The sequence below is a fragment of the Scomber scombrus genome, chromosome 20 (assembly GCF_963691925.1).
Source record: "Scomber scombrus chromosome 20, fScoSco1.1, whole genome shotgun sequence".
In the NCBI taxonomy this organism is placed as follows: domain Eukaryota; kingdom Metazoa; phylum Chordata; class Actinopteri; order Scombriformes; family Scombridae; genus Scomber; species Scomber scombrus.
Genome location: NC_084989.1, coordinates 10,142,116 through 10,168,960, shown reverse-complemented (window position 1 = coordinate 10,168,960; position 26,845 = coordinate 10,142,116). Strand labels below are relative to the sequence as shown.

Genomic DNA, 26,845 nt, shown 5'->3' with positions numbered 1-26,845 from the left:
CATGTAACCTCCTTATGGTACACTGGACCGCTGTGCAATATTGGACACTGTCAAACTGTCATGCCACTCAAATAAACACTGAATATTGTATGACGAATGCATTTTGCAGAATGATATGTAATTATAAGCAAAATTAGGAAAAGTAAAACAATAATTGAATTCACATTAATGATCATAATCAAAAGAGAATATATATAAAATGTATTAATTGGGTTTTAGGAATAAGTTTCAATTTTACTATTACTAACTTTAGCCCTTAACATACAGTTTCTTCTGTTGGATCAATCATTACATGATCCAGATCTTCACTGAAGCTTTGTCATGTTTATACCGTCCAGTATTCAAACCCATGACTCCATATAAGCATGAAACATTTGATATCTTGGGGAAATCCACTAGAATTTAATATAAAATTCAGTGTTCAGTTTAAATAATGAGTGGCGTCGCAGCATTCTTTTCTAATGACCGGCCAGGCCACCAGCCAGTCAACGAGATTTAATGGATTAAATAAATATTAAATTAACATCAACATTTCATATGGGAGCAAATCAGTCTACAGGTCAAATTCTGAGTCATTTATATTAGTTTTTTGCAACATTTTGCAAACCACTGTTATGCTGGTTCAGTGTCTGACTGTCAGTATGTGCTTTACATTGCAAGCTGACATGTCCAAACACCTATAGACATCTGCTCCATGTGAAATAACTGATCTTTCTTATTCTCAACTATTCTCCTCTCCGTACCTGCCTTTCCTTCTCTTTACACCCACCTCCTCTCTCTCTCTCTCTCTCTCTCACACACACACACACACACACACACACACACACACACACACACACACACACACACACACACACACACACACACACACACACACACACACACACACACACACACACACACACACACACACACACACAGACAATCTCTAACACTCCTTTCAGCCCCTACTGTAAAATTGAGAGGAGAAAAAAGGGAGAGATGGTTGCCAAGCAACCATTCTGCCTGTTGCTCTCACCATCACTGGATGGTTAGTTGAAGGTCGCAGGACTGCGAGGTAAAAAGCAATTACTGCCCCAACAAATTAAGTGAATGTGTGTGTCTAGCAGCGCTCATGCTAGACGGAAATTATGGCAAAAATTGTAAAAGGTTACATATGATGAGTGGTGGGTCCCCTCTGGGCCTCAGTGCCCACTGAACATTGTCATTTTTTTCAGTCGTTCAATCCTTTTTTCTCTCTTGCTCTTCCCTCTCTCTCTGTCTTTCTCACTCTCTCATTTCACCCTCAGATTTTCAGATTTATAGTTGCCAGCGCTTCACTCTCATATGATCCATCCTTGCTCACAGGAATAATGTGCCCCTGACCTTTGCATGCGTTAATTGGTTGCTTGTGGTTCTGGTGATTTAGGAACTGACCTTCACAGTAAGTAAAGTAAGTAAGTAAGTGAAACTTTATTTAAATAGCACCTTTTTTAACACAGGTTATAAAGTGCTTCACATCAAGATAGGAACAGAAAGTAAATGAGAACAACAAAAAAAAAGAACAGAGAATATACATACATACAAATATAAACACACATGTGAACACAGAAAACAATACAGCAAACAGTCAGCACCCAGTTTTGTAGCGCTGCATTTATTCCAAATGGCCCAAAATACTGTAAGAGTGTGCTGCAGCTCTGCCTTGGTGTCATCCTTAAATACTGTTAGCTTCTACACTGAGACAGGCTATCGCACCGCACCTTCATCTCCTCTTTCTCTGCCTCTCCCTGTCTGACACAGGTGAACATCAGAGAGAAACCAGGCAAAACACAGAAGCAGCTTCTGAGGCCCGCCGTTGGTTTGATGTCTACTGAAGTTTTCCAACCGCTCATCTCCTTCTCGCTGTCTTTTCCTGTTTATGCTGCATGGTAGCTAATTTTAGCCATCTCTAGAAGAAGAGCATCTCATCGCTGAAAGGTCAGGCTTATATTGTACGCACGTTTTAAGACACAACTGTACAAACCAAATATTGGGAATAAATATGAAAAACTAAGCATTTGTAAATAATTCAAAGTATTTGCTATGACCTACTTGAAGCACCGGATGGGTGTTGTTTGTTTCATTACAGTCGGAGTCTCAGACTGTGACAGCTACTTTGTCAGGAAAAAAAGAAATATGCATGATGACATTTATGGTGCAAACTTCCTGGCCCCTTTCTTTCAAATGTGTTCATTTTATTTACAAGAACATCCCGAACATTATGTGTGCAATGATCCTGCAGAGGGCTAGGCTGTGCAAACAATGACCTCGCACATACATGCAGACATTTCTCTCTCACACAAACACACCCACATATTGAATTATACACTGCTGGAGCATACTGTAAATCTGTCACACGTGTGACAAACACAGCATCTCTCCGACCCTGAACCCCATCTGTCATGTATATGTGTATCTGCTTTTTGTGATTTGTGTATGTTTGTGATATATGGGTCAATGACGTGCCTATGACATGTTCAGTCTAACTGCATTTTTTTCAGTTAGAAAAAGGTTTAAATTGATTTAAAAAAATACCATATATATGTAGTACCTTTCCTTTATATGAAATCACTTTAACTTTTCAAAAACCACAAGTTATTAGTAATTTTTCTGTTATTTAAAGTGACAAAACATCATGTGGTGCGACCAATAAAACCAATAACTGTATTAAATTCAGAGTAAAATATCACTTTTAATATTAATCACTGATACAGTATGCTTAACTGAATTGTATTTTTTAAATTTTTTCAATCATTTTTAAGCAATTTACAGGAAAAATAAGTCTTACATACATTTAAGAAGGCAACTGTGACATAATAGAACATAAATATGAGATTATTATTTACAAAAACTTAAAGGACATGCAAATAATTTGTTTCGAAACACTTAAATTCATTTATTTTAAGATAGATCACGGTCGCACCACATGACTTTTTTAAGGTCAGTTCTAATTCATTGAGATGGAAAAACATAAAACACCTAATTTACTATTTTAATATGTATTTATGTGTACTCAACCTTTCTTAATGTTTGAATTACTGCAATAGATATTCCCATATTTATTATTTTTAAATAAATCCTTATACGTCATTGACCCATATGTGTGTGATATGAGTGTGAGAGTGTGTCTGATTAAGTGTCCGGGCGAGATCATTTATCAAGAAATGAGGCATGGCAGCCCAACAGATATTTTGTACACAACATGGTTATTAGGAAGTGTAACGGTGTGAATATGCAGTATAAAACTTAGCGTTTAGTATGAGTGTTTGGTTTATGTTTGTTTTGTTTTGTTTCAAGCCCTTGTTTTCTACAGTTATCCCCAGACTGAACAGTACTGCACATTTGTTGTTTACTCAAAACACTGACCTGTGGCTTTCCTCCAGGGAACTGTAGATGAAACACTGCACACATACACACACTGAACAAGGACACATTGTGTCAAATAATCCAAACAAACTCTGGTAAAAGTAGAGTTTTACGGCACTCTGGAGACTATTATACATGATTCATCCTAAAGTCAGAGCTTGTTTAGCTACAAACACATTCTGGCTTTGGTTTATTAATGACTGCTGCACCACCGATCTTTCAAGTCATCTCAGATGCTATTTTCATACAGCATTACTGTTTATTTATGGCACCTAAACTTTTTCCGTTTTAGCGCATTCAAAAACTGCTGGGCTTCCCAGCCTCCAGTCCTGTTGCGGTTCTCTTTTCTTTCTCCCTCTTTCTCAGCCTCGACTGCTCCCATGGCACCGTTGTAGGAAGTGATTAACTCTCCTTGCTGCAGTTTGACAAAAACACTTTGATTCAAAGACACAAACACCCACACGCACAGACACAAACATACATGTGCTGTATATCCATGCACAAAATTCCACAGTTGGAAAGTGTGTTTCAAAACGCTCTCATTACTTAAAACTTCAAAGCAAACAACACAGCTCAAATTTACTCATTATTGACCCTACACTCTTCACTACTTCACAAAACTAGACACACACACACACACACACACACACACACACACACACACACAACACACACACACACACACACACACACACACACACACACACACACACACACACACACACACACACACACACACACACACACACACACACACACACACATACACACACACACAACTCAGGATTGCTTATTTTCAAACCCCGAAAATTTCTAGAATTCACCTCACTTTCTTTCCTCACTTCACTCTTTCTTTCTGCCCTTTTCCTCTTTTGCTGCCCTCTGTTTGTCCCCCTTTTTTGCTCTTGCTCACAAACATATTGCTGAGACACCCGGCTCCACTCTTGTCTAAATTGTATGCTAATCTATGTTTGGATTGGAGGCTAACAGGATTTTTGCTGTACCAAACACCCATGAACTAATACGTCATGCAGGGAGACTAGCAGTAAAGTCAGTTATTTGGAGCTCTGCACTCAGGTGATAAAGTCAAAGTGTGGATCCTCTAACGTAACAATTTCCACAGTTATAAAATTAGGTTGCTTTGTCACTAACCAGGCTTAGTTCATGCAATTTAGAAAGTTAATAGCAAGGTATGACTTCTATCAGCCTTTAAAAATATATATATTTTTTAGAGTAAGTGTATATAGCATAACACAACAGCTTAACTAACTGAACTACAGTTCAAACGACAGTGTCAAAATGTGTGAGGATTTAAATTATTTTTGCTGTTTTTAATGAAAGTTGTTCCGGGTAAGAGCAACATTTTAACTGCTTTACAAGATGCTGATCATTCAAGATTATGACGTACATGAGGCTTAGGAGGTTAGGTTAGGATGGAACTGGAGATGTTACAAAATGGACTGTAGACAGGCTTGGTCAAGTAAAGAATAATATACTACCATGCACTGTAAAAGTCCCAAACATGAGCAGAGCAGAAACGAGAGAAAGCATTAACTTGGTAATCCACCAAGGTTTGAGTAGAGGATGATACCGCATGACACGTGCAGGTGCACACAGCGGGCGCACGTATGCACACTTCACACATACATTGAACACGTTCGTTCAAACTGTCATTCATTCATTAAATATCAATTTGAACTCATTCAAGCCTTGAGAGAGAGAGAGAGAGAGAGAGAGAGAGAGAGAGAGAGAGAGAGAGAGAGAGAGAGAGAGAGAGAGAGAGAGAGAGAGAGAGAGAGAGAGAGAGAGAGAGAGAGAGAGAGAGAGAGCGAGCAGTTAACATCAACTCTCTGAACACTAATATCTCCACCCTAACTGCTTGTGGCAATTTGCACTGGTCTTTGTCAATTAGATGGTTTTTATTTGCATAGATGGTAACCAAATTTGTGCAGAATGTATGGCCTGTGCCTTTATTATTGCATATTTGGTATTGCAGTAATCTTAAAGTAATGGAAAGCAATCAAGTTACATTACTTTAATATTGTGGTACTTTGATTAAGTTACTGAGTCAACAGGTAAGTAGTAACAGTATCGGAATACAATTTTAAAGTAACCCTCCCAACCCTGACGGTAGACGATATCTTGTTTTAATTTGAGGATGATGGATATGGCTTTTTTCTATTAGGGAGTGAAAAAGTCTTGTCTTTCACTCATTTCTCTTTTCCCCCCAAGGATTTAATGTTTAAACCGTATTGGTAGAAATGAGACAGATGCAAAACTAATTGTTTCAACATTTGTGGTGTTTTATTTGCAATTAGAGACAAAGATGGGTGGTGTTAAAAGTAAACAAATAAATACTCGCCCCCGCCCACCAAAATCAAGCGACTGTTGTCAGGCCTGGCTGACGTCAAAGCCAATGTCCTCTGCGTCTGATCATTGGAGTGTTATGCCATCCAGTCGAGTGTAACGCTATCCAGTGGCGATGATTAAAGAAGTGTGAAGCAGATGAGGCTCCAAGGGGCCACATGGGAATACTGTTCTGTGTTATACTGAGGATGAGAGGATGACGAATGAAAAAAGGGACACGGTCGACGGGATGAGGCGAGGACACACTGATGCCATGGGGCAGCCTGTCCTGAAGTGACTGTAGCAAAAATTTGGAAGACTTGAGCTCAGTCAGAGCCCACAACAATATCTTGATCTGTGGAAGTCACTTTGTTAGATATTAAGTTGGAAGTTGTTTGTCTCTCAGAACAGGTGGAACGCAATAGTTGAGAGATTTTGCTTTCTCTCTAGTTTCTAACGCATTAACACCTTTAAAGTTATGTGCGCCTTCATATATGTGTTCGCACCTGTGCATGAAATTGTTTGCTAACTCACGTAACTAAAAAATGAATTATCAGTGTGTTTCTTCTCTATTCTTTCCCCAACAGAGATAAAGCCAGATACAAAGCCAAGGACACCTTCCTGGAATGTGTTACTCACTGTTTTCTAAACGTCTCACTCAGACTTGTTGATTATGGCTTTAAAGTTTTAGTGCGGTAAATGGCAGATAACCTTGGTGGCAGACATTTCAGCAACAGCACTCATTACTAACAAGTGAAAGGAACAGAACATCTGTCATTACTTTTAATCAAGTGTGTGTGTGGTGAATTTGTCATTTGAAAAGAAAGAAAAAGAGCTGGAGGAGGAAAGAGGAGGTTTCAATAGTTTTTGTTTGTGTGTGTGTGTGTGTGAGAGAGAGAGAAATAAATAATTAAAATAGTTTGTCTGAGTTAGAGCAGCACACGCACCAATCATCACTTCTCTAGACCTTGTGTGCTTTCTCACTTTTTGCCTGTTTGTGTAGTTCTTCTTGAGCTACAAGTTAGCTTTTGTATTAATGGGCCACAGTTTCCTGTTGCCAGAAGCATTACTTATAGAATAATAATTCAGTCTTCATGATGGGCTAAATAACCGCCAGCATCTAAGTTACCCTTTGTGTGTGACTGTGGATGTATTGAACCCCCCTCAACAACAATAGGCTGGAGACTAACATCAAGTTATTGATCCTTCTGCTTCTGTAAACACTGCTGCTCAGCTGTGATGGTGCCCAGCAGAAAGCCATTATTCTTTTGTTTGGTGGTGGTTATGACTGACCCCAAGGCGAAAACACACACGAACACACACACAGACAAAAGCATATACTGCACAAGACACAAAAATAAAAGAACAGCAAGCGCATGTCCCCGTATTCACTCAGGCACTCAGTAACACATAAACACCTACAGGTGGCCATAAACCACACCACACAGATTATAAGTCTTCGAACCAATATCTGCCGAATGAATATGATAAAGCAGATATTGTCTAGAAGGGGATCTACCTTGGTCATTTAATGAGAAATCGAATTCAGCTTTGTTCTCTGCCAGTCAATTCACTTTTAATAACTATTTTAATTATAAAGATGCTATTTTTACAACCTAATACAATTAACATGACTGCCACTGCTGGCCATTTTGATATCCAGCTCTTATTTGCCAAGGCGTTAATTTTCATTGTATATATTTTAACACGTTTACAATTGATTCACACTATATAAATTACTCCATATCAGGACACCTCTTCAGAGGAGTGTTGCAAAGCACTTATTCATTAATGGATGGTCTATTTTTTGACACTTATGACAATGTGCTTATGGCAGGATGTGCTAGGATGTGTTATATATTCAGAATAGCATAATCGCATAAAACAAGTCAATTCGACACCAAACTAAATTGCGATCAATAAATTATGTGACATCTATACAAAAAGACTATCACATGCTGGGAGTGCGTTGGCAGAGAGAGGGGATATATTTCTCCATTCTTGACCATACATGATCAAAGTAAGTGGAACATTTATGTCAACATTGAAGTTATATATATGGCAATCAATCAGTAGAAATGTCAAAACCTTTCAGAAATATGCGCAAAAATTATTGTGACCTTCTGAATAGTATGCAGCAAATATGATAGTTATGGGATAATGAAATAAATAAATATGTGTTGACACAACATAAATGGTGTGAGATGAACTGAGACCTACAAAAGTAAAGTATGAGTACATGGTTACTACATATTACCTTCTTGTAGAGCGAGCGCAGGTCTCTGTACTGCCACATACTGCTGAGGACCTGAGAGGCTGCCTTCACCACCTTTGCTGAGTGTCTGTGGAGAGACAGAGAGAGACTTATTTCTCCTGAATCCCATTTCTTTTGACAAGGTTACAATTCTTTGTGTTCTGTCTTCTGTTTTTACCAGCTGCACAAGATGTGTAAAGGCCAGTGGCACTTGGGATAGCTGTAAGAGCAAGAAGTCCATTTATGGGAAGAAATATATGTCATTAGAAAATGAATCTGAATCATTTACATTTGAATTGCTCAGTATTTGCTTTAAAACCTGAATTTGTCAAGTTTATTGTAATTCAGTTCTAAATTAATACATTTGATTTCAATTAATACTATTCAGATTCATTTTTCAATGCAATTATTTAAGTTAAACAATATAAATTCAAATGATGTGATTCACATTCAATTTTTAAATGCAATTATTCAAGTTGAGTAATTCAAATTCAAATATAAATGATTAAAATTAAGTTTTCTAGTGATGCATATTTCTGCCCACAGCCATTGCTCTTTTCAGCACAGAATGATTTTCCTCTCGTAAAAACTGAGAGTTTCCAGATGAGTTTAAAATGACCCTCTCTGCCATGCTAATGGTCCCATCCCAGCCACTTAGCTGAAAAATGAGTCTAGTATGAATCAGTTCATAAGCCCTGCCCTTCTAACATCGAAAGAGAGAAGCAGAAGGGATGCTCATTTTCCATTTTTACACCAAAATGAACAAAAATTCTTGTGACAACAGGCTTCACCCCGGGTTTAATTTTTTCGCAGTAAAAAGAACAGAAAGTATTCCAGATTCAAATATGGTGTAATGGTTTGTGGTGCAAATAGGTCTTCATGGACATTGGTAGTGTCACTGCCTTACACAACATATCAAATATTTTGATTCCTGAACCATAAATGATTACTTATTGCATTTGACTGCTCTAATAAATTCCAGTCACCACAGAGCAACTACAGTATGAAAAATGAGCAAGAATTTCAGGGATTGCCAAAATGAGGTTGCTGCTTCTGTCAAGCCATTGGATTTGTATGATGGACACTTGTTTTGGAATTTAATATTTCAAAAGTATAGGTTTACCGTATACCAATATTTGGATTTCTGCAGCTTTAAGCTCCAACTGCTTAATTGAAGTTAGTAAACAGTGGCTATCTGTAGTTGTACTGTAATGAGCATTTTCCGATTTCAAAAGTGTGTAAATGTAATAAGGCGCTGCTGATAAGGAATATTTATCCTCAATGTAACAATCCTGAGAAAATGAAGATATGTGAGCTATTAGCAGCTAACTACGCTCACTGTGAAATTTGCACTTATGGAGGCACCTCATCTCTCTCTGTAATTGTACCCTTGAGCACAGTTCTCTAAATAGACTGAGTCTCTCTCTCCATAACAATAAATCAATGTTTGACCTCTGTTTGATAACACTCTGGTGTCATGGCAACCCCTGACCTGCTGGTTGCCATAGCAGCTAGGAGGAACACCCTGCTCGGTCTCCCATGACAACAGGAGTTACATTCCTGGTCACTGCTGACACTATGGGGTTTGTGAAATGATGCCTTGACAGGTATAATAAAGCCTTGTTCAGATCATTGATTCGCAACGAGACAAAACGGTTTCAGAATGTTGCAGAGAAAATTGCAACGGTGTGAACTGGTTATTTGCAGAGCGTCTGAGGCCGCTGGCTGGGGTCTCATAAGACCTTCCTTGGCAAATCGCCATGTGCAGTTTTACATTCTAAAGACCTATTTATCTTCAGCCAATCAGGCAACAGCGCGGAACAGAGAAGGACCAGCTCATCTAAATTTTTGAAGAACAGCATTGCCTTTACAATTGAAGCTCAAAAATGTCCAAAATTCCAATGATATAAACAAAACAATGCCCTTTGCTTCATTGCGAGCATCCTGGGCATGTCCCGTAAGTTATGTCTTGTCCTCTAAAGGGTCACCAGATAAATCTGAGGGGTCATGAGATCATTAAGGGAAGAGGAAAGAGGCAAAAAAAAAGTTCTGATACACAACGATGTTTTCAGTTTTATGACATTTTCTCTAAATTTGAGAATTATGAAGTCAACGTGTTAACAACTTATAGACATCTGAAATTTGAGTACTTTTCACCAGTGTTCAATTTGGATTCATTCAACTCACAACTCATTTTGGATGAAGGAATCCACCAAAACATGTAGTATTGCAGAAGTTGTTGTCCAAGATAATTCTCTCAAATACAGTGTAACTTAAACATTTTAGAGCCAGATTCTGACTTGCTGCTTTTATCTTCTCTGCCTAGCGCTTGAGAAAAAAGTGTTTTGTCAGTGTCCAGGCCCTGAGCCAGTATGCTATCTGCAAAAAAAACACCATCCACCACCAAAGGTTATACAGATTCAACAGTGAGGTTCCTCTAGCTACGTTATTACAGACTGATGATATGGAAGTTTAGAGGTGTGACAGTGTTCTCTGCTCCTGAAGTAGCTCAAGTTATGTATTTTGCAACAGAATCATCCATATACATGTAATTTAAATATACCTAAATTTGAATAATGCTATGGCGCCAAATTCATTCAACAAATTAAATCTTCTGAAATGCACAAACTGGTTAATTCAGCATCAAAGTAATTGATGTAACAGTTAATAATTTTTACTTTCACAGGCAGTTTATTGGGGCCAGCTGAGACACAATCCCATAGGTGCAAGGTCACTTGTGTTATTCCCTCAAAAAACTAGTGTCTAATCAACCACCTCTTTTACCCTCCTCAACCCTGAACGATCCTCTAATTGGTCTGAGGGGTTTCCAAAAATACCAAACATGTCAAACTGACCTTTGAGGCAATGAGGAACAACACATCTAGACATTATCCATTTGGGTTTGAATATTTCAGTCAGTGGAAACAGATTCAGCATAGTATTAGAGGAACTGGATGCAGCATATGTGAATAGTGTATATCTTACAGTCTTGAAAAATGTAATCCTCTGAGAGGAAAATTAGGGCTAATCTCCTAGTTAGTCTGCATAAGTGTGAATATTAATTTCATCTTAAACATACCAGTACTTTTACTAACACAGACAAACTGTACCTAGTCTTGCACTGTGCTCTCAAAACTTTGGCCTACTTACTTGTCTCCCTTGCTGCGGGCGATGCCGATGAGTTTTTCAATGCCGCCAGCATCGCGAAGGGCTTTGGCGTTCTCCATGTTCTTGGTGATGACTTCGTGCAGTGCGCAGCAGATGGCAGTTACTGTCTCATCTGACATGGCCTTGCTGGGAGGGCCTGTGTTCCCGGAGGTCCCACTGCTGGTGGCGTTATTGTTGCTGCTGCTACTGCTGCCTGGTAACCGATGGATCAAATCTCTCATGGCATATTTACCTGGTATGTGTGGAGACAAAAAATACTGGTCAAATTTCATTCTCTGCACATGCTTGAGACGATTTACCAAAAACTGCCCACTGATGGATTTTTGTGCACAATAGAAAGGACAGAATTAGAAACAACTGGACTGAGCTTTGAAAACATTAATATATTGTATAATTTTCAGTGTACAGTCTGAAAACTGATGTGTAGGGATGAGGGTATATGCCCATGTACAGGCACATAATAAATAGTCAGGTATGCACGTGTTTGTGGTTGACTGTTATAAAAATCCATACTTGCTGTATGGAAATCCATACTTAATGCTTAATAATAACTTAAGGGATGCTTCAAAGTCTCTAATAAAACTACAATTGCCCTTTTAATATATCTATATATATATATATATATATATATATATATATATATATATATATATATATATATATATATATATATATATATATACATATATATTTTAAAGCAAATGTCTTGTACAGCTTTGGAATGGTTTGGATAACTCCTTAAAGCTTTAGTTTGAGAGGGCGCACTGCATATCCTCTGACGCACGCACACTAATTCAGACATGCTGGGAATCCAATAAAAGTTGTGACTTGTGGTATTTCAGTGAAAAAGCTGTCATATGAAGAAAATGAAAAATAACTGACATTTAAAGAATGGGTTGTTGACGAAATCGAAGCAACAGAGAGAAGGAGTAATTAAGATGTCCAGGAGTTGCTTTCAAATAGGAAACCCGTAAACTAAGCTAGTCAGAGGTGAAGCAGATGGAAGCAATAAAGTGAGTTTAAGCCAAAGTTTAGATAGATTATTTAATCAGAAACATGCTCGACCAAACATCTTGTATTTTGTATCGATGGACTATAAACGTGCATGTGTATGAAAATGATATGTTATTCACAATATCAGATTCTCAAATGGAAAAAGTGTTTCCCAAAGAGAGCGCCGCATTATGGGTTGCTTTATGGTAGCTTTATTGTAGCCGGACTAGGGAATCTCTTTAACTCTGTTTATAGTGTGAATGTGAGCAAGATCTCAGGAAGTCTGGTTCAACCTAAGCAGCTGGCTGGTGTAACATGTTTTACTGCCACAAAGGAAATGAATGTCTGATGAGAGAAAAAGAGGCAAAAGTAGCTCATTTTCAGCACTTCCAATAGCCTGACGGAACAGTGTAAGCACAACAAACAGTTAATTTAATAGAAGTACTTAATGTTTACTGTATGTCTTGCAAATAGGGTCATGTAACATTTAGCCAGTGATTTCCTCTTTGTGCAATTACTCTTTATGCAATTACTCAATCTTGAATCAAGTTTATTAAATGACTATCCTATCTGTAAAAAACCTGAGAATGAGAGTCCCTAACTCTAATTAGGAAACAATTGACTGTTATTTCCTGCAGTGTTTCTGAGGTAACTACTCAGGAACTCACAGCGGAGTTTCCCATGAGAGGGAGAGAACACTGGATATGAAGATGATTGAGGAGAGGGGCCAATAAAGGAGAGATCAGACCAAATAGGTGATGAGTGGAAGAATTGAAGACTGGAGAGAAACTGAAGAGATAAGAGGAAAGAGGTGATTGTGCTGACTGAGGTGGTCTGAGTACATCCATGAAACATGAGCTGCAGTCAAGGGGTAAGAAATGCCCTGACCATTATAAAGCCTGTCAATTACACTTGAATCATCTTGAGTTCCTGCGACACAACCCACAGGTCATGTTTCAGGTAAAAAAAAACCTGTCAAATGGATGCAGAGGTGATAGTTGAATAATGAAACATGGCAGAGATGTGATTAAATTTTAACTAAATCCACTCACTAAAACCACTAGGACAAGCCCTCTTTCCCCAATACCCGCTAAAAGGCACACTTCAATCAACTGAGTATCTCCACAAGAATGAATAGGTCTACCCTCTCTGTGACATGTGTTGCTGGGAGTAACAAAGCAAGCCATTTAAAACAGCAGGTGCATGCAAGTTTGTATGTGTGTGTGGTTGTATACAACACAGAAGAGCAGCTCTTTTAGGCACTCTGAGTCACTGTCAGTATTTAGATTTTTACAAAATCAAGTCCTCTACAGAAGCCCTGGATGAGATGAAGTAGATGAAAAACAGGAAGTATTAAATCCAGAGCTGTATCGCCTTCAAGTGGAACATTACATCTTTTCAAGTAGCAGAGAAAACTGAGGCCAAAGCACTCAATTCCCAATAAACACAAAATGCTATTGGATTTTTCACAATTGGAGTTTTTTTTTCTCCAGTGGTGAAATGATTCTAAACAACTCATTTTCACAGCGATAGCATTGAACTACCTCATACTTATCTACCTGCCACTCTGCATCACAGTTCTGGTCTTCTTCATGGTGTTACTTTGAATTCATTAACTCTCAGAGAAAAATAAAAGTAAAAACAAAACATCCTCGTGGGGTGCAGCTTAGTTCCATCACTTGTAGAATGCAGCCTTAACTTAATGTGAGTGATTTTGGACTCCTTCCATTCCTCCTATCTTCCCTTTTCCTTCATTCACTCTTACTCTTGCCCCTTTCTAAAAATAATTTCCACACTACCACATCATGCTTAATGTTTTTCTCACACCAATTCATCACTGTAATACCAAGGAGCTCTCACGGGCCCATAGTAAATCCCTCGCTCATATTACCTCTAATAAGTCTAAATGATCGGGGAAGGGCTGAGAACAGTGAAGCAATGCACAGAGCGGGGAGATCACATGACACTATCAACCTTCATAAAGTAAGGGAATGCGCGCACAAATATGCTTGATTGTACATATATGCCCTTGTACGAAAAAACCCCTGTCGTTATACACTTTAGAATGAAAACAATCACACACACACTCACACACACACACACACACACACACACACACACACACACACACACACACACACACACACACACACACACACACACACACACACACACACACACACAAGCTCTATCTATAAGGACGGGGTGGTGAGTTAATTGGCCGAGTGTTATCGGAGGCTGGCAGGCTGAACAGAGGTTAAGTGGTCATTGTCTTTTAGCTGGGAGGACAAAGTTGAGCTGCATCCTAAGAAGAAGACTCATTACTTGACCGACTTGAATCAGACTGACTCATTTCCTGTCTGATTAATTTACTGACGACTTGCTTTATTTAATGGTTTGACTAATTTCTGAGTAAGTGACTGAATTATTTAATGACTGACTGCATGACAAAGTTGCTGACTGGCTAATTTACTGACTGACTGCCAGATAATTTACTGCGTGAATGACTGACAATTTATTGATTGACTGACTGACTGATTGAGTGAGTGACTAATTTATCAACTGACTGACTGTAGGGAATCTACTAATAACAAAAGGAGGATATGGAGAAAATATAAAAGATGTGGAAACTTCTGTATTGGAGCTATATCTGTGTTTGTGTATTTTCTGCTTACAGACAGATGCTCTGATAAAGTGCTGTCAGCATATCCTTAAAATATGCTTATGTGTTTGTGTGGGTGTGTATATAGGTGTGTGCATACTCCTATCAGCCTCTGCAAAATCATCACATTCATCCCACAGCGGGCGAGTACAGAATGAGAAGATGATATGAAAGGAGAGAGAGGTTGAAAGAGGAGGGGTAAAACAACATAACAGTCACCCATGTGTGAGTGAGAGGAAAGGTGGAGAAGAGGACTAGGTAGCATGGAAAGAAAGAAAAAGTCTACACAGACATTAGTGTACACTGAGAGGAACGCAATGTGAAACACCTTGATAGCTGAAGAATCAAACGGAGAAGCCCTCGTTATTTCCAACCATTAATAACACACCTTGTTAGAGGAAGAAGCTGTCTCCTGGTAATCACTGAGTGCTAAGAAGCATGACTGAAAGCCTCACACTCACAAACACACACCTCACCTTGACAATACACCACTCATGCATCCATGCATGCACGCATATCCCATACACATTGCTCATTATCTGGCTTTCGGTTTGTTTTTGTTTTGTTTCGCTTGTGGTGTGTTTCTACTGAATTGTTTGCTTTGATGCAAGACATATTTAATAAGACCCACATATCTCAGCACCGATTTTTTTTTTTGTCTCCTGTGGGTTTTATTGTATATTTCACAGCGTTTTATGACCACATATTAACACTGTATCAGTCAATTAACAGCAAAAACTACATTAAAATGAACTGAAGGGGACCTAACTAAGGCAAAACTCTGCTCAAACGCCACATTAACCAAAGAAAATCTGGTCTCTTTTCTGCATCCTGTGACTATGATACCTAGAGCTTGCAAGAAGCATATTGATGAATTATAGATTAAATGTCAATGCAAGATTTAACATCTTAAAAGCTAAATCTTTTGATGTGCTGATTACCCTGATGAGGACATTATTTGTTTAAATATTGGGTTTTAATCACTGCTAAATATACAATCAATCTCTTAAGGCCACATTTACATTTTAGGTATTTAGTTGATAAATGACTAATCTGAATTGTTAGAATGTAAACAGCTGCACAAAAAAGCCTCATCAATCTCTAAATTATAATGCAACCAGAGGCCAAGTCAGGGACATCATGTAGCAGTTATTCCTGTAACCTCAGAATTATCTTATGGTAGTTGCAGAAATGTGTTTGTTTCTGCAAAAGTAATGAAAAGTGAAAGCTGAAGAGAAAATTAGGATGGATTTTTCATGAGTGGGTGGTGACCCTCTCTACTTTTAGGTCCAGCTGTGACTTACACAGAAGCTATACAATGTTGGAATGCCATATCTCCTCTGCTCTAACATCCGCTCTCTATGTCACTGAAATGTGAGCTTCACCTGGAACATGTCCTCGAGGAGAGAAACAAGCCCTGTGTTGATCACTGCACAGTCTAATAAACCTGTATTACACAACTCCTCCAATATAACCGTCTTCACCTGGGAGGCAGAGCTGGTAATGTATTCCTGTGCTGCATTCCCTCATGTGTCGCTAACCCCCGCTGAGCAAGGCGTGCTTCATCAGGGCCATAATGGCTGATTTGATTTAAAGAGATCCAATTACCCTCAACAATAGAGTGATTTGATTGTTTACTGACGGAGAAGGGAGAGTGTTATTGAAGTAAAATTGGAGGTAATTGTCTCAGGGTGATGCGGGGAAAGATGAAACAGTTTGATTGGTGGTGGTGTCTGACTGTCTGAGAATAAAGTATGCTTAATACACAGTTATCAGTGACTGGGTTGGGGTCTCTGAGGTGGGCTGCTTGCTAATATCAAAAGCTTCAGGCTACGTTATGTTTGTAAAGCATCTCTGGGCTGTCTGACTATGCTCTGGACTGAATAGCACCTAATACATATAAGGTAGTTTAGCTAGCAGCTATGAAATCTGTTTTGGGTTGTAAGAATAGAAACTGAGAATGTGATAAACGATGAACCAATTTGATTACCTACAGGCCAGTGAACAGACATTCATGTGTATAATTAAAACTGATACATAAATGGGTAGTTTGTGTATCAAATGATTATATTTGAAAACATAGACATGTTTTTTTAACCCTGTGTGTAAACTCTCTGAACAGGTGAAGCTTTTAGTTTAAAATGTGGTCACCTCAATGTTTGGATTTGACATCAGTGAGCTTAGACAGACAGCTAAATTTCCAATGTGGCATAATTATGGGGTGCTATACCTGCTATTCAAATATTCAGCGACACAACCAGTGTCTCTAGTGTCCTCTGTGTGATTGGAATCAGCCTCCCAGGTGTGATTTCATTAGCAGTGTGTCACATCATCGACAGGGGGCGCCAGATTCAAAGCAACAGGGTGTTGATCTCTGCTCTGTGGGACAATTCCTCTAACGAAAACATGAAGGCATTTTTATGGTCCTTGGGTGTCAGCCTCTAAAGCTTAAACTGAATGTAAGTCTCTACTAAAATTGCATCTACAAACTAACTGCAGATATTGTCAAACATCAATATTGTCACTCTGGGAGCTGGGAGGGGGATTTTTATTGAAATCAATTTTACTCATTTCCCTTTTACTATAATCCAAATTGTAAAAAAAATAATACGGCATTCTAATGAGTTCTGGATTATGGGCTCTTCTGGAAAGCATCCACAAACATGTGAAAACATCTATTACACACACACACACACACACACACACACACACACACACACACACACACACACACACACACACACACACACACACACACACACACACACACACACACACACACACACACACACACCCTGCAGTCACCAATTACCAACATCTTCAGATCCTCATCAAGCTAAAATGGATAGGAATAACCTCCAAAGAGAGTCTGATTCCCCACCACAAAGTGAGGTGTATTCCTTTCAACTTATGAATAAATAAATATAGAAATAAATAAATAAAATGAACTGCGCAGGAGGCTACAGACAGATGAAACACAGCAGGTTTAAAGAGGTCAGAAATGGAGGTAAATTGGAAAGTGGCATGCCGTCGCTTTCCCGTTCTAAAATATTCTGCCTTCCTGTGTTTGGTGCTTTTCACACCAGTTATATCTCACCCTCTGTGTCTCTCTTTGATGTCTGTGGGTGACAGGTTTACAGCGTAAACTGCAGAGGAGGGAGAGAGGGAGAGAGGGAGGAAAGGCGGGGATGTTTTTTCCCCTGTGAGGAACCTGTGGCTTCATTAAAGATCGGCTTCACGCATGAAAAACGGGCCTGCTAGGGGAGATGTATAGATTCACCCTTGCAATCCCACTGTACGCATACACACAGACTCACAGTGACAGAAAATTGATAATTACTATTGTGACGGTTAAATAAAGTTACACTGTGCAAGTTGTCAACTGTGATCAGTTGAGTTGTTGCAAGTGAAGACATTTTGATATTCTCTTGAATAAAATTATGAGGGCACAATTTTGAATGTCTAATTTACATAAGTTGTTACTCCTGAGCAACATTCAACATGGCTGTGCTCCTCCCATGATCACGTCAGATGCAGGAGGGACAGCTGTAATGCCGAAAAAAATCTCATCATCTCATGACAGCACTTTCTCTCTATTTCTTTTTATTGTTCTCTATGTCTATTTCTGTCTGTCATGCTCTCAGTCTGGCACAGTGGAGCAGAGGATGGAGAATGCCAGAGAGAACAAAGTGTGCTGATAAAAGACATGCCAGACCCTCACACACAAGAGATTCATCCTGAAGGCGACACAGAAATTTCATAAAGTACTGCTGCAACAGGGACACAGAAGTGTGTGTCAACTTGGTGTGAGTCTGTGGATGCGGCCACACTGTCTTCAGTCCTCCAGCCTTCAAAGTTTTTTTATTCTTACCAATGTGCAGTCTACTAACAGAAGAGATGGCAAAATTTCTAAAAGTTGGCACAGATGAGGAAAACTGGACACTCTCCAGTTCTGTAATCTTGCAACATACTACATCATCTGTGTGTGTGTGTGTGTGTGTGTGTGAGAATGTGTGGATAAAATGTTTAGATCAAAGGCCTAAACCTGTGAAGCTTCTGCAGCTTATTTGCATGAGCACATAACAGTGCCTGACCTCTAATAACCACGCATTCTCACATACTAACACACACACACGCACACACATTTGCAATCATGAATTTAGTAACATCCCTGTGGTGCACATCTTCGGTTTCCACAGTAACACTCCCCAGCACTGATGTCATCAATGAGAGACACAAAGAGCGAGAGATTGCGGGAGGGGGAAGGTGCGGCGTTATGAGCTCATGTCTGAAATGGCAAGGAGGGAAGGAGACAGAGAAAGAGGAGTGGGTGTGGAATAAAGGGATGGTAGGTGGAGGTATAGTATTCATGTTGTAGACAGGAAGGTGGGCAGAGAGTGGTAAAGTGAAAATGAGGGGAGGAGAGTGGGAGGGGTGGAAAAAGTCAATAAGAGGTGTGGTGTGACAAGAGAACAAAGACAAAGAGTCATTTTCTGTTCTTATCCGTGTCACTTTTATCGCCAATTTATCTTCTTATCAGGTTTTAATGCTCTGCTGTGATTTTCACATATATTCATCATTATATAGATGAAAGTTGTGCTTTTTTTGACTAAACATCAGAAATCTTTTTTTGTTTTACTACATTTAGGGCAGGGTATCTTCTGCAACCAGTAAGCAATCCGAACAATCAAATAAATGTGTTATCAGTAGGGATTTCCATCTCTATCACCGAGGCCGATGCAATATGCATTGCCATGTTCCCATGCATTAAAGATACATATGAGGCAACTACCATTGCGATATGAAACGTTTTACCTCTATTGCGATGCAGTGCGATTTAACACAATTTGATTCAACACAATGCAATTCCACATGATGTGTAAGAATGATGTTATGCACTACAGTATGGTACAGATAGTTTGATTTTGTTTCTTAAGCATGTAGCAAATCATAAATTAAGCATTTTTACTTTACATATTTGTTTCTTTTGTACTGCAACTCATTTAAATGCTGTTTCTTTTTTACCTCTAAAAACACACTTGGACCTTTCACAAACAGGCCTTTTCACAAGTCCCTTCCAGTTTAAATGCATATGCTCAGTGACCCAAACAGTTGTTGTAAAAATAGTTTAATAATCCACTTTCTACGACATGTGGAACAGTATTTCTAGAGCGCAAGTTCCACTCGGAATTATATGGAAGCACACTCAAATTATTGGTCACATTTCTAAATAATAAAGGCAGAGGGCCTTTATTTATAATTATGTATAAATTAATCAGATTTTACAGATGCAAAAATGCAACCATGCATTGCGAATTCATCCCAAATTGTATCCGGTCGACACTTTCTTGCAATTGCATCATAAATGTTGGTGTGCTGATTCGAATCGGTGAATCTTCCCGTTTCTAGTTATCAGTATTCTGCAGGTGTTTTCAAACAGAGCTGTGGAGCTTCTACACATATCCAACATGAGAGCCTCCTAGAAATTGATATGTATATTGACAGATAATCAAACGCTTTTAGCATATTAGGATTACAAACTTTTAGAAAATTCAATATGCTTTAATAGATGTATGAAAAGTGTAACTCAAAAAGTTTTACATAAACAGTTTCACATTGAACTTTGTATTATATACATCACATATCTAATATAATCCCCAGTACAGGTTTTCGTAGGAATTCATATTTGGAATTGAAATTAATCCCTTACTGCAAAATACAGAAACCCAATTAGATTTAGCATTTAGAGTCTCTAAATACAAAAACACATCAAATAAACGAATTGTCTTAAATAAATATGGATTGCATTAATCACTTTTTCATTAAACAGTAACTTTCTTTTGGATTTGATTGCAGACGCAGCATGTGTTTATAAAAACCTTTGGTAAATGGCTGCTGTATTTGAAATAATAGTGTCTTTTTGGCATTCAAGTGCCGTTCCCAATTCATGTGTGTCAAATTACCATCTGTAAGTAAATAGGGAAGAATTGCGCAGACAGACGGTGAAGCAGTGAATGGGACTCATTCATTGCTGCACAGGCGTACAGTACATTATGCAAATCAAAAACTATGAAGGAGGTGAAATCAGGAGAGAGACAAAAACATTGACAGATGAGAAGAATGATTCTCAGTGACATCAATATGCCACTAAATCATATTACAGAGGGATTAGAATATAAGCATATATATGTGGTTAGGTCTTAAGCTGTCACTGCTCTCTCTTCTTATTCTATACTGTTTCATCATCAACCCCGATTCAGTCGCCACAGCCTGACTTGGCCTCTTGCTCCTTTATTTCATCCATCCTTCTCTAGCCTTGTGTCTCTCTTGCTCCTTCCCTCTTGCTTGTCTCACTGCCATCCAATCATGCAGCACGTTGCAGAGGGTCTGACACTGAGGTTATTGTGTGCGAAAGATGATTCTCATCTCCACTCACTTGGCTGAGCTCTCATGCAAACAACTATTCCCCTACAGTGATGCTGCCAAACCCACCGGCACTAACAGTTTGTGACACACTATCGCATGAGTTTTAAAAGAAGAAGATTTGGTCTTTTGCTTTTCAGACAGAGGGATTTTTTTAGCCATGCAAAAGGATATTATAATTAGGTGAAACATAGATCTGACAAGGACCAACAAACTGCTCTGTAAAATCTATTTGTCACTGTGGGTTAAACTGTTGTTTTTTTCCAGAAATGCATGGTGTAGAAAAAGGTGTTTGACTCAGAGGTTAGAGTCACTCTGCTGGATATAGCTTGTGAACACGGGCCAAATGGGGCTTGTCTCTTAGGAGTGCCTGGCCTCTACCTCTTTCCTGTCGACACATATCAACTCACACCTTGCCAGGAGCAAAGGCTCATCCCTGACTGATCCCTTTCACTTTTCTCTATCCTCTCTCCATTTTTTTCTCTGCATCTCTGAGCCATTCTCTCTTTCTGTGTCCCTGTGTGCCATTACCTCTGCCTGACGCTTTTTGCGTTACAATTTAGCCATCTCACAGTTTGGAAGATAAGCTGATTTGTGAGCGGATATTGATAATTCATTCCACTCATACTGATACTGAAAATGATTTAAATAATATTGGTTGTCTATCTAAACAGAGCAGGGTTACATTAAACAATTTTAATATTAGAAATGATTCCAAGTACTGTGAAATGTTTACTATTAAAGCCTGTCCCACTAAGGCAGGGTCCAGCTGGTATAGAAAAACTGAAAAACTAAAACAGCATTAGTTCATATAAAACCATGGGCAGCCACTTTCAGCCCAGTTTAAAATGGTATATAAATAAGTAAATGACATGTGAAGAGACTCTTATAAATGTCTGGCTGTTGAATATTTACATTAATCAGACAAGGAATATCATGAGACGCTCATGCTGTGCATGTTCAGCTGGATGTAGTGTATTCAGCCAATCACTCAATCACACAGAAAAATGGACAGTTTAGGAGTATTTCTGACACTCAGCATTCAAATGGCTCGAGGGATCTTTGTTTAAGAAGAGTAATCCACATTTCTAAATATATTAGCTACACCGGACTGGTGACATCTCTGAACAATATTTTTCATGTACCTCTGTTTTCTGGCACTGTTGTACCTATTTTTTCATCAATCTGCCAAACTATCCCTGATGGTGCCACAGTAACTACAGGAGAATAATGATCTGCAATGCCTCTAATTTTCTCTATCGCTATTACATATCTTCTTTTGCTTCCATCACCCTGTCTCTGTCTTATTGTGTCTTCATAAGCCTAAAACATAACACTGAGGGCCAATCACACGCAGGATTCAAATCATGTTACCCCACAACTGAATAAGTCAAGCATGTATTCAAATGAAAATGCCCAACAAATATGAATTGATTTTCCCTGTAAAATTGCAAGTAATTATATTATTCAATCAGCCTGCGTGTTTTGCTTTTCTCTCCATCAAGTGCACATTCACTACAGGGGCGAATTCTCTTTCTGTAACTCTCCTCTTTATCTTTTTCTTCTTGGAAAGCTAATGGCTATAAAAGACTAAAAGTAAAATGGACCAATTACCGCTAATATTCGAACCAATTAGCAAACATTTTAATGATTTTCTGAGCAAAACACACACCGTTCTCATTGTAGAAGGTCAAATGGGAGAATTGGTTCAATCCTGTCAGAATGTGGACTGTTTTATTCAAATGAATAATTCATTTTGACAATGTAAGAGCAAATGGCTCAGTAAGACTTTATTTAAAGGGAGCTGAAACAGCATTTTGGCCATGCAATACTATGTTATTCTAATAAAACCAATCATATTATACATTACACATTATTAAACTCTACAGTGCCTGGCTGGCTGCGGGGGTAACATTTACACAGTGCAGTAACAATTCTCTTTCAGTTGATATGTATCAATGCTTTCCAGTTTGATCCAGTACTAATTAGAGAAAAACAACACATCTTGCAGTGGCTGTGACTGTGATTACATTTGAATGATTTCTGCTTCCATATTCTACCATCTAAAATCTGCAAGTTTGCAAGCTGTAACACTCACATTTACATTCGATTTGGAAATCAAACTGTGGAATCAAACCACCCGATATTGACTATACAAACAGTTTTTGGAGGTTAGAGTTTACCAATTTTTTCTAACAAATTTAAAATCTCCTTTAGTGATAGTATAAATCCTCATAAGCTCTATTATGATGATAAATTATCTATATACTTATTTTTTGTATTTATCTATGGCTGCCTTTATAGCTTGAAAGTGGGGCATTTCAGAAATATTGGAATAGGGCTAACAGGCAGATGTAAGTATGTAAGACATATAGGTGAAAAGGCATAGATCAATGTACTTGTAAAGATTTCTACACCACCTAACTTTCTATGTATCTGACTTCCTGATAAACTGCAGGTGTAGAAAGAAAAAAATCAAAACAAAACAAAACAAAAAAACAAAATTCAAGACCGACTGATAAGTGTCTTTGTGTGAAGGCTTCAATTATCCTGTAATCCGCCACCGAGCGCCAGCCAGACCATCACAGTATGGCGTGTTGAGCTTTGCCGGCGGCATTCCTTGTCATTCTTACACCACTCCAGCAAAACCCAGAAAGGCTCCAGACACCCCTCGCCTGAGACTGAGGGTAGCCGGGTTGCTATAGAAACCAATGAGCTCACTAGGAAGCCGCAATAATCATAGATACCAAAGACAGAGATGAGTGATGTCACACATGCACACACACACAAACACACACACACACGCAACCATATCAATTAATGTGTTTATACAGACGCAGCCATGGGGAGAGAAAGTGATGAACACACACACACACACACACACACACACACACACACACACACACACACACACACACACACACACACACACACACACACACACACACACACACACACACACACACACACACACACACACACACAGTGATATAAAAATGTCCTAATGTATTAATGTGTTACCTAGTGATCCCCTGTCCCTAGATATGATAATGCTGCCAGTCTGTAAGCCTGACTAAGGCTCACTCATTACTACCTTGTGCTATCCAAAGCTCAATTCAAGCCTTTGATCTGATCACCTCCTCCTTTATCTCCCTACTGCTCTACCTCTTTCTCCAGCCTCTCATTTTTAAATACATATCAGCTGCCTGTTTATTTCCCTTAGTCTTTCTTTCCGTATTAGCCTGAATCTTTCAGACATCAACAAACACACCTTAATTACATTATTATGTGAATTGATTTTACTCAATAATTCCGTAGTAATAGTCTCCCCATCCATGATATTTCCTCCGTCATAGTGTGGTAATGTATGGCAGATTTAGAGCATAATGAGTTTTCATCACATGAACATGTTGCTACTTGTCTGTTTATATAAACTTGATACTAGATTGTGTTTATTAGTTAACTGTCTTAATTAATAACATTATTTAATGGGTCAAATTCACACAGCAGTACCATAATTCTTCATCAGGTTAACACTGTAGGCCAGGCCGGGTGAGCAATCAACATCATGTTACCTCTAAAAGACAGAGGTGACTTCTACTTCTACAGTACTTCTAATTGGTGCAACTGGCTACAAGCTCTTGACCCAGGTGTTACATCAGATGAATACAAGTGCCTGACTCGCGTACTCTAAATGACACATTGTGACAGGAACAGACCACAGTAGAACAGCTACAAGAGAATGCAATTAGTGATGAAAACGGGCTTTTGGTTGAACTTCACAAACAAAAAACACAGTTTTTGAACATAATAGTGTAAGAGATTAGAAAGGCTAGTAATCCATGCAATGATTTCTTGTTACAGATTTGAAGATTTCAAAGTCTTCATTATTACTCACCTATGAGCTCCTTGTTCCTGATGTCCAGGGCCATGTTTCTCAGAGCGGTGGCCACCGCACACACCACCTTGTCGTTGTCTATCCTCAGTAACTCCACCAGGATGGGAAGGCCTTTCTCCTTACGGACAGCAGCCCGGATATACACCGACCACTGACAGGGAAAGCAGGGGGGAAGATCTTAATTTTTTCTACTTTTGTCCATTGTTCCAAACAGTTTACTTCCACTTCAGACATCATTATAATATATCTGTGCTTTGTTTGACTGATTTCCCCTCCAAACACTTTCAATGTAATATGACTATTTCCTTTTTTCCTTCTTTTCTTTTTTTTTTACCATAATCTCTTTTTATACAGACGTTATATTATCATACAGACACATTCATTATGATGGCTTTGCTTTTTCACACTGAACCAAACAATGCTAGCATGCCGGCAATGCCGTTCCCGTGTGATTTTACATACATGTCCGTATTCCAGAATGAGAGGTGTGAGGTATAGTGTCTGTAATCCCGCCATGCCGACTGTCGCTTTTACATAGATGCTGCTCCAGCAGTGTGATTACCACAATGCCGGCTTAATGGCAGAACAACAAATGCCCCCCATTCCATTGTTGCACTTTTTATAAAGGTGAGGTGGAAAAATAGTGGAACAGTCCCACCTTGAACAGGCTGTATAAGAAGGGGCTACAGACTCACTGTGAATCAAGTGGCAGCGGTATAAAAAAAAAGAAAATAGACAGCCAATGGGCGAGGTCGAGTGGGATATATTGTATTCAAGGGCAATAAGAGAGAGACTGAGGCATTACACTGACTCACAAGTGATATACTGTAAGAGGGAGAATTATATGAACCAGAGAGTTTTGAGCTTGGAGACCACTCTAGCCTCCCTCAATAACTATAAAGACACACTTAAATAGTCTAGTCGACCCTAAAAGGCTCAAGTGGTGCCGCCTTGTGGGTCAACTGTAGAAGACTGGGGATGTGCTGAACTGCACCCAAGAATGGATATCAGTAAGCGATGTGTGAAGCAGAAAGTTAGTGTAAAAAAGAATAATGCACCTTTCAAATGCTCATTGAAATTTTTCTTTTTTTTTCTAGAGACCAAAATGGGAAAACTATGGTTCAAATAATAATTTCAGGAAATAATTCACCCCAGGGAAATCATCATATGTCTTAGCCAAGAGCTTAGTGAGCAGAGCGTAGAGTGTGCCAGCAGTACGCCAACACATCTTCTTCACAAACTGTTAGCAGTACTATTCTCAGCCAGGAGAGGTAGCTTATTTAGACGAGACACAACAAAGCACACGCATGCATACGCACACACACACACACACACACACACACACACACACACACACACACACACACACACACACACACACACACACACACACACACACACACACACACACACACACACACAGGCATACAGCAAGACCCTAAAATAGAAAATGTGATTTCCTGAGGAACACCTGCCCCCCCATTTCCATCTCCTCCCTTGTCTTACTGTAGCCTCCTCTTGCATCTCTCTGTTGCTCTGTCTCTCTGTCAATTCCTCTTCCAATGGAAATACTCACCAAACCAAAATCATATACACACACACCTCCCACTCACATCTACAGGACCACAGGGACATGCCTCTCCACCATAGTGCAATCTCCTGTCTCTCACTGCCTCTTGAGTTCAAGTTTTCACAAACAGCAAAATTAACATAA

General features: G+C 39.0%; 1 protein-coding gene across 1 annotated transcript in view; it reads right to left on the bottom strand.

The window, feature by feature from the left end:
• Positions 1–26,845, bottom strand: part of ctnnd2a (catenin (cadherin-associated protein), delta 2a) — a 218,703-nt gene that overhangs the window by 9,373 nt on the left and 182,485 nt on the right. Inside the window, exons 18-20 of the mRNA XM_062441201.1 lie at positions 25,132–25,282; positions 11,138–11,387; positions 7,991–8,075 (exon numbers count right to left, since the gene is read on the bottom strand). Of these exons, the coding sequence (XP_062297185.1) occupies positions 7,991–8,075; positions 11,138–11,387; positions 25,132–25,282 (486 nt within the window). The remainder of the gene's footprint in view (positions 1–7,990; positions 8,076–11,137; positions 11,388–25,131; positions 25,283–26,845) is intronic.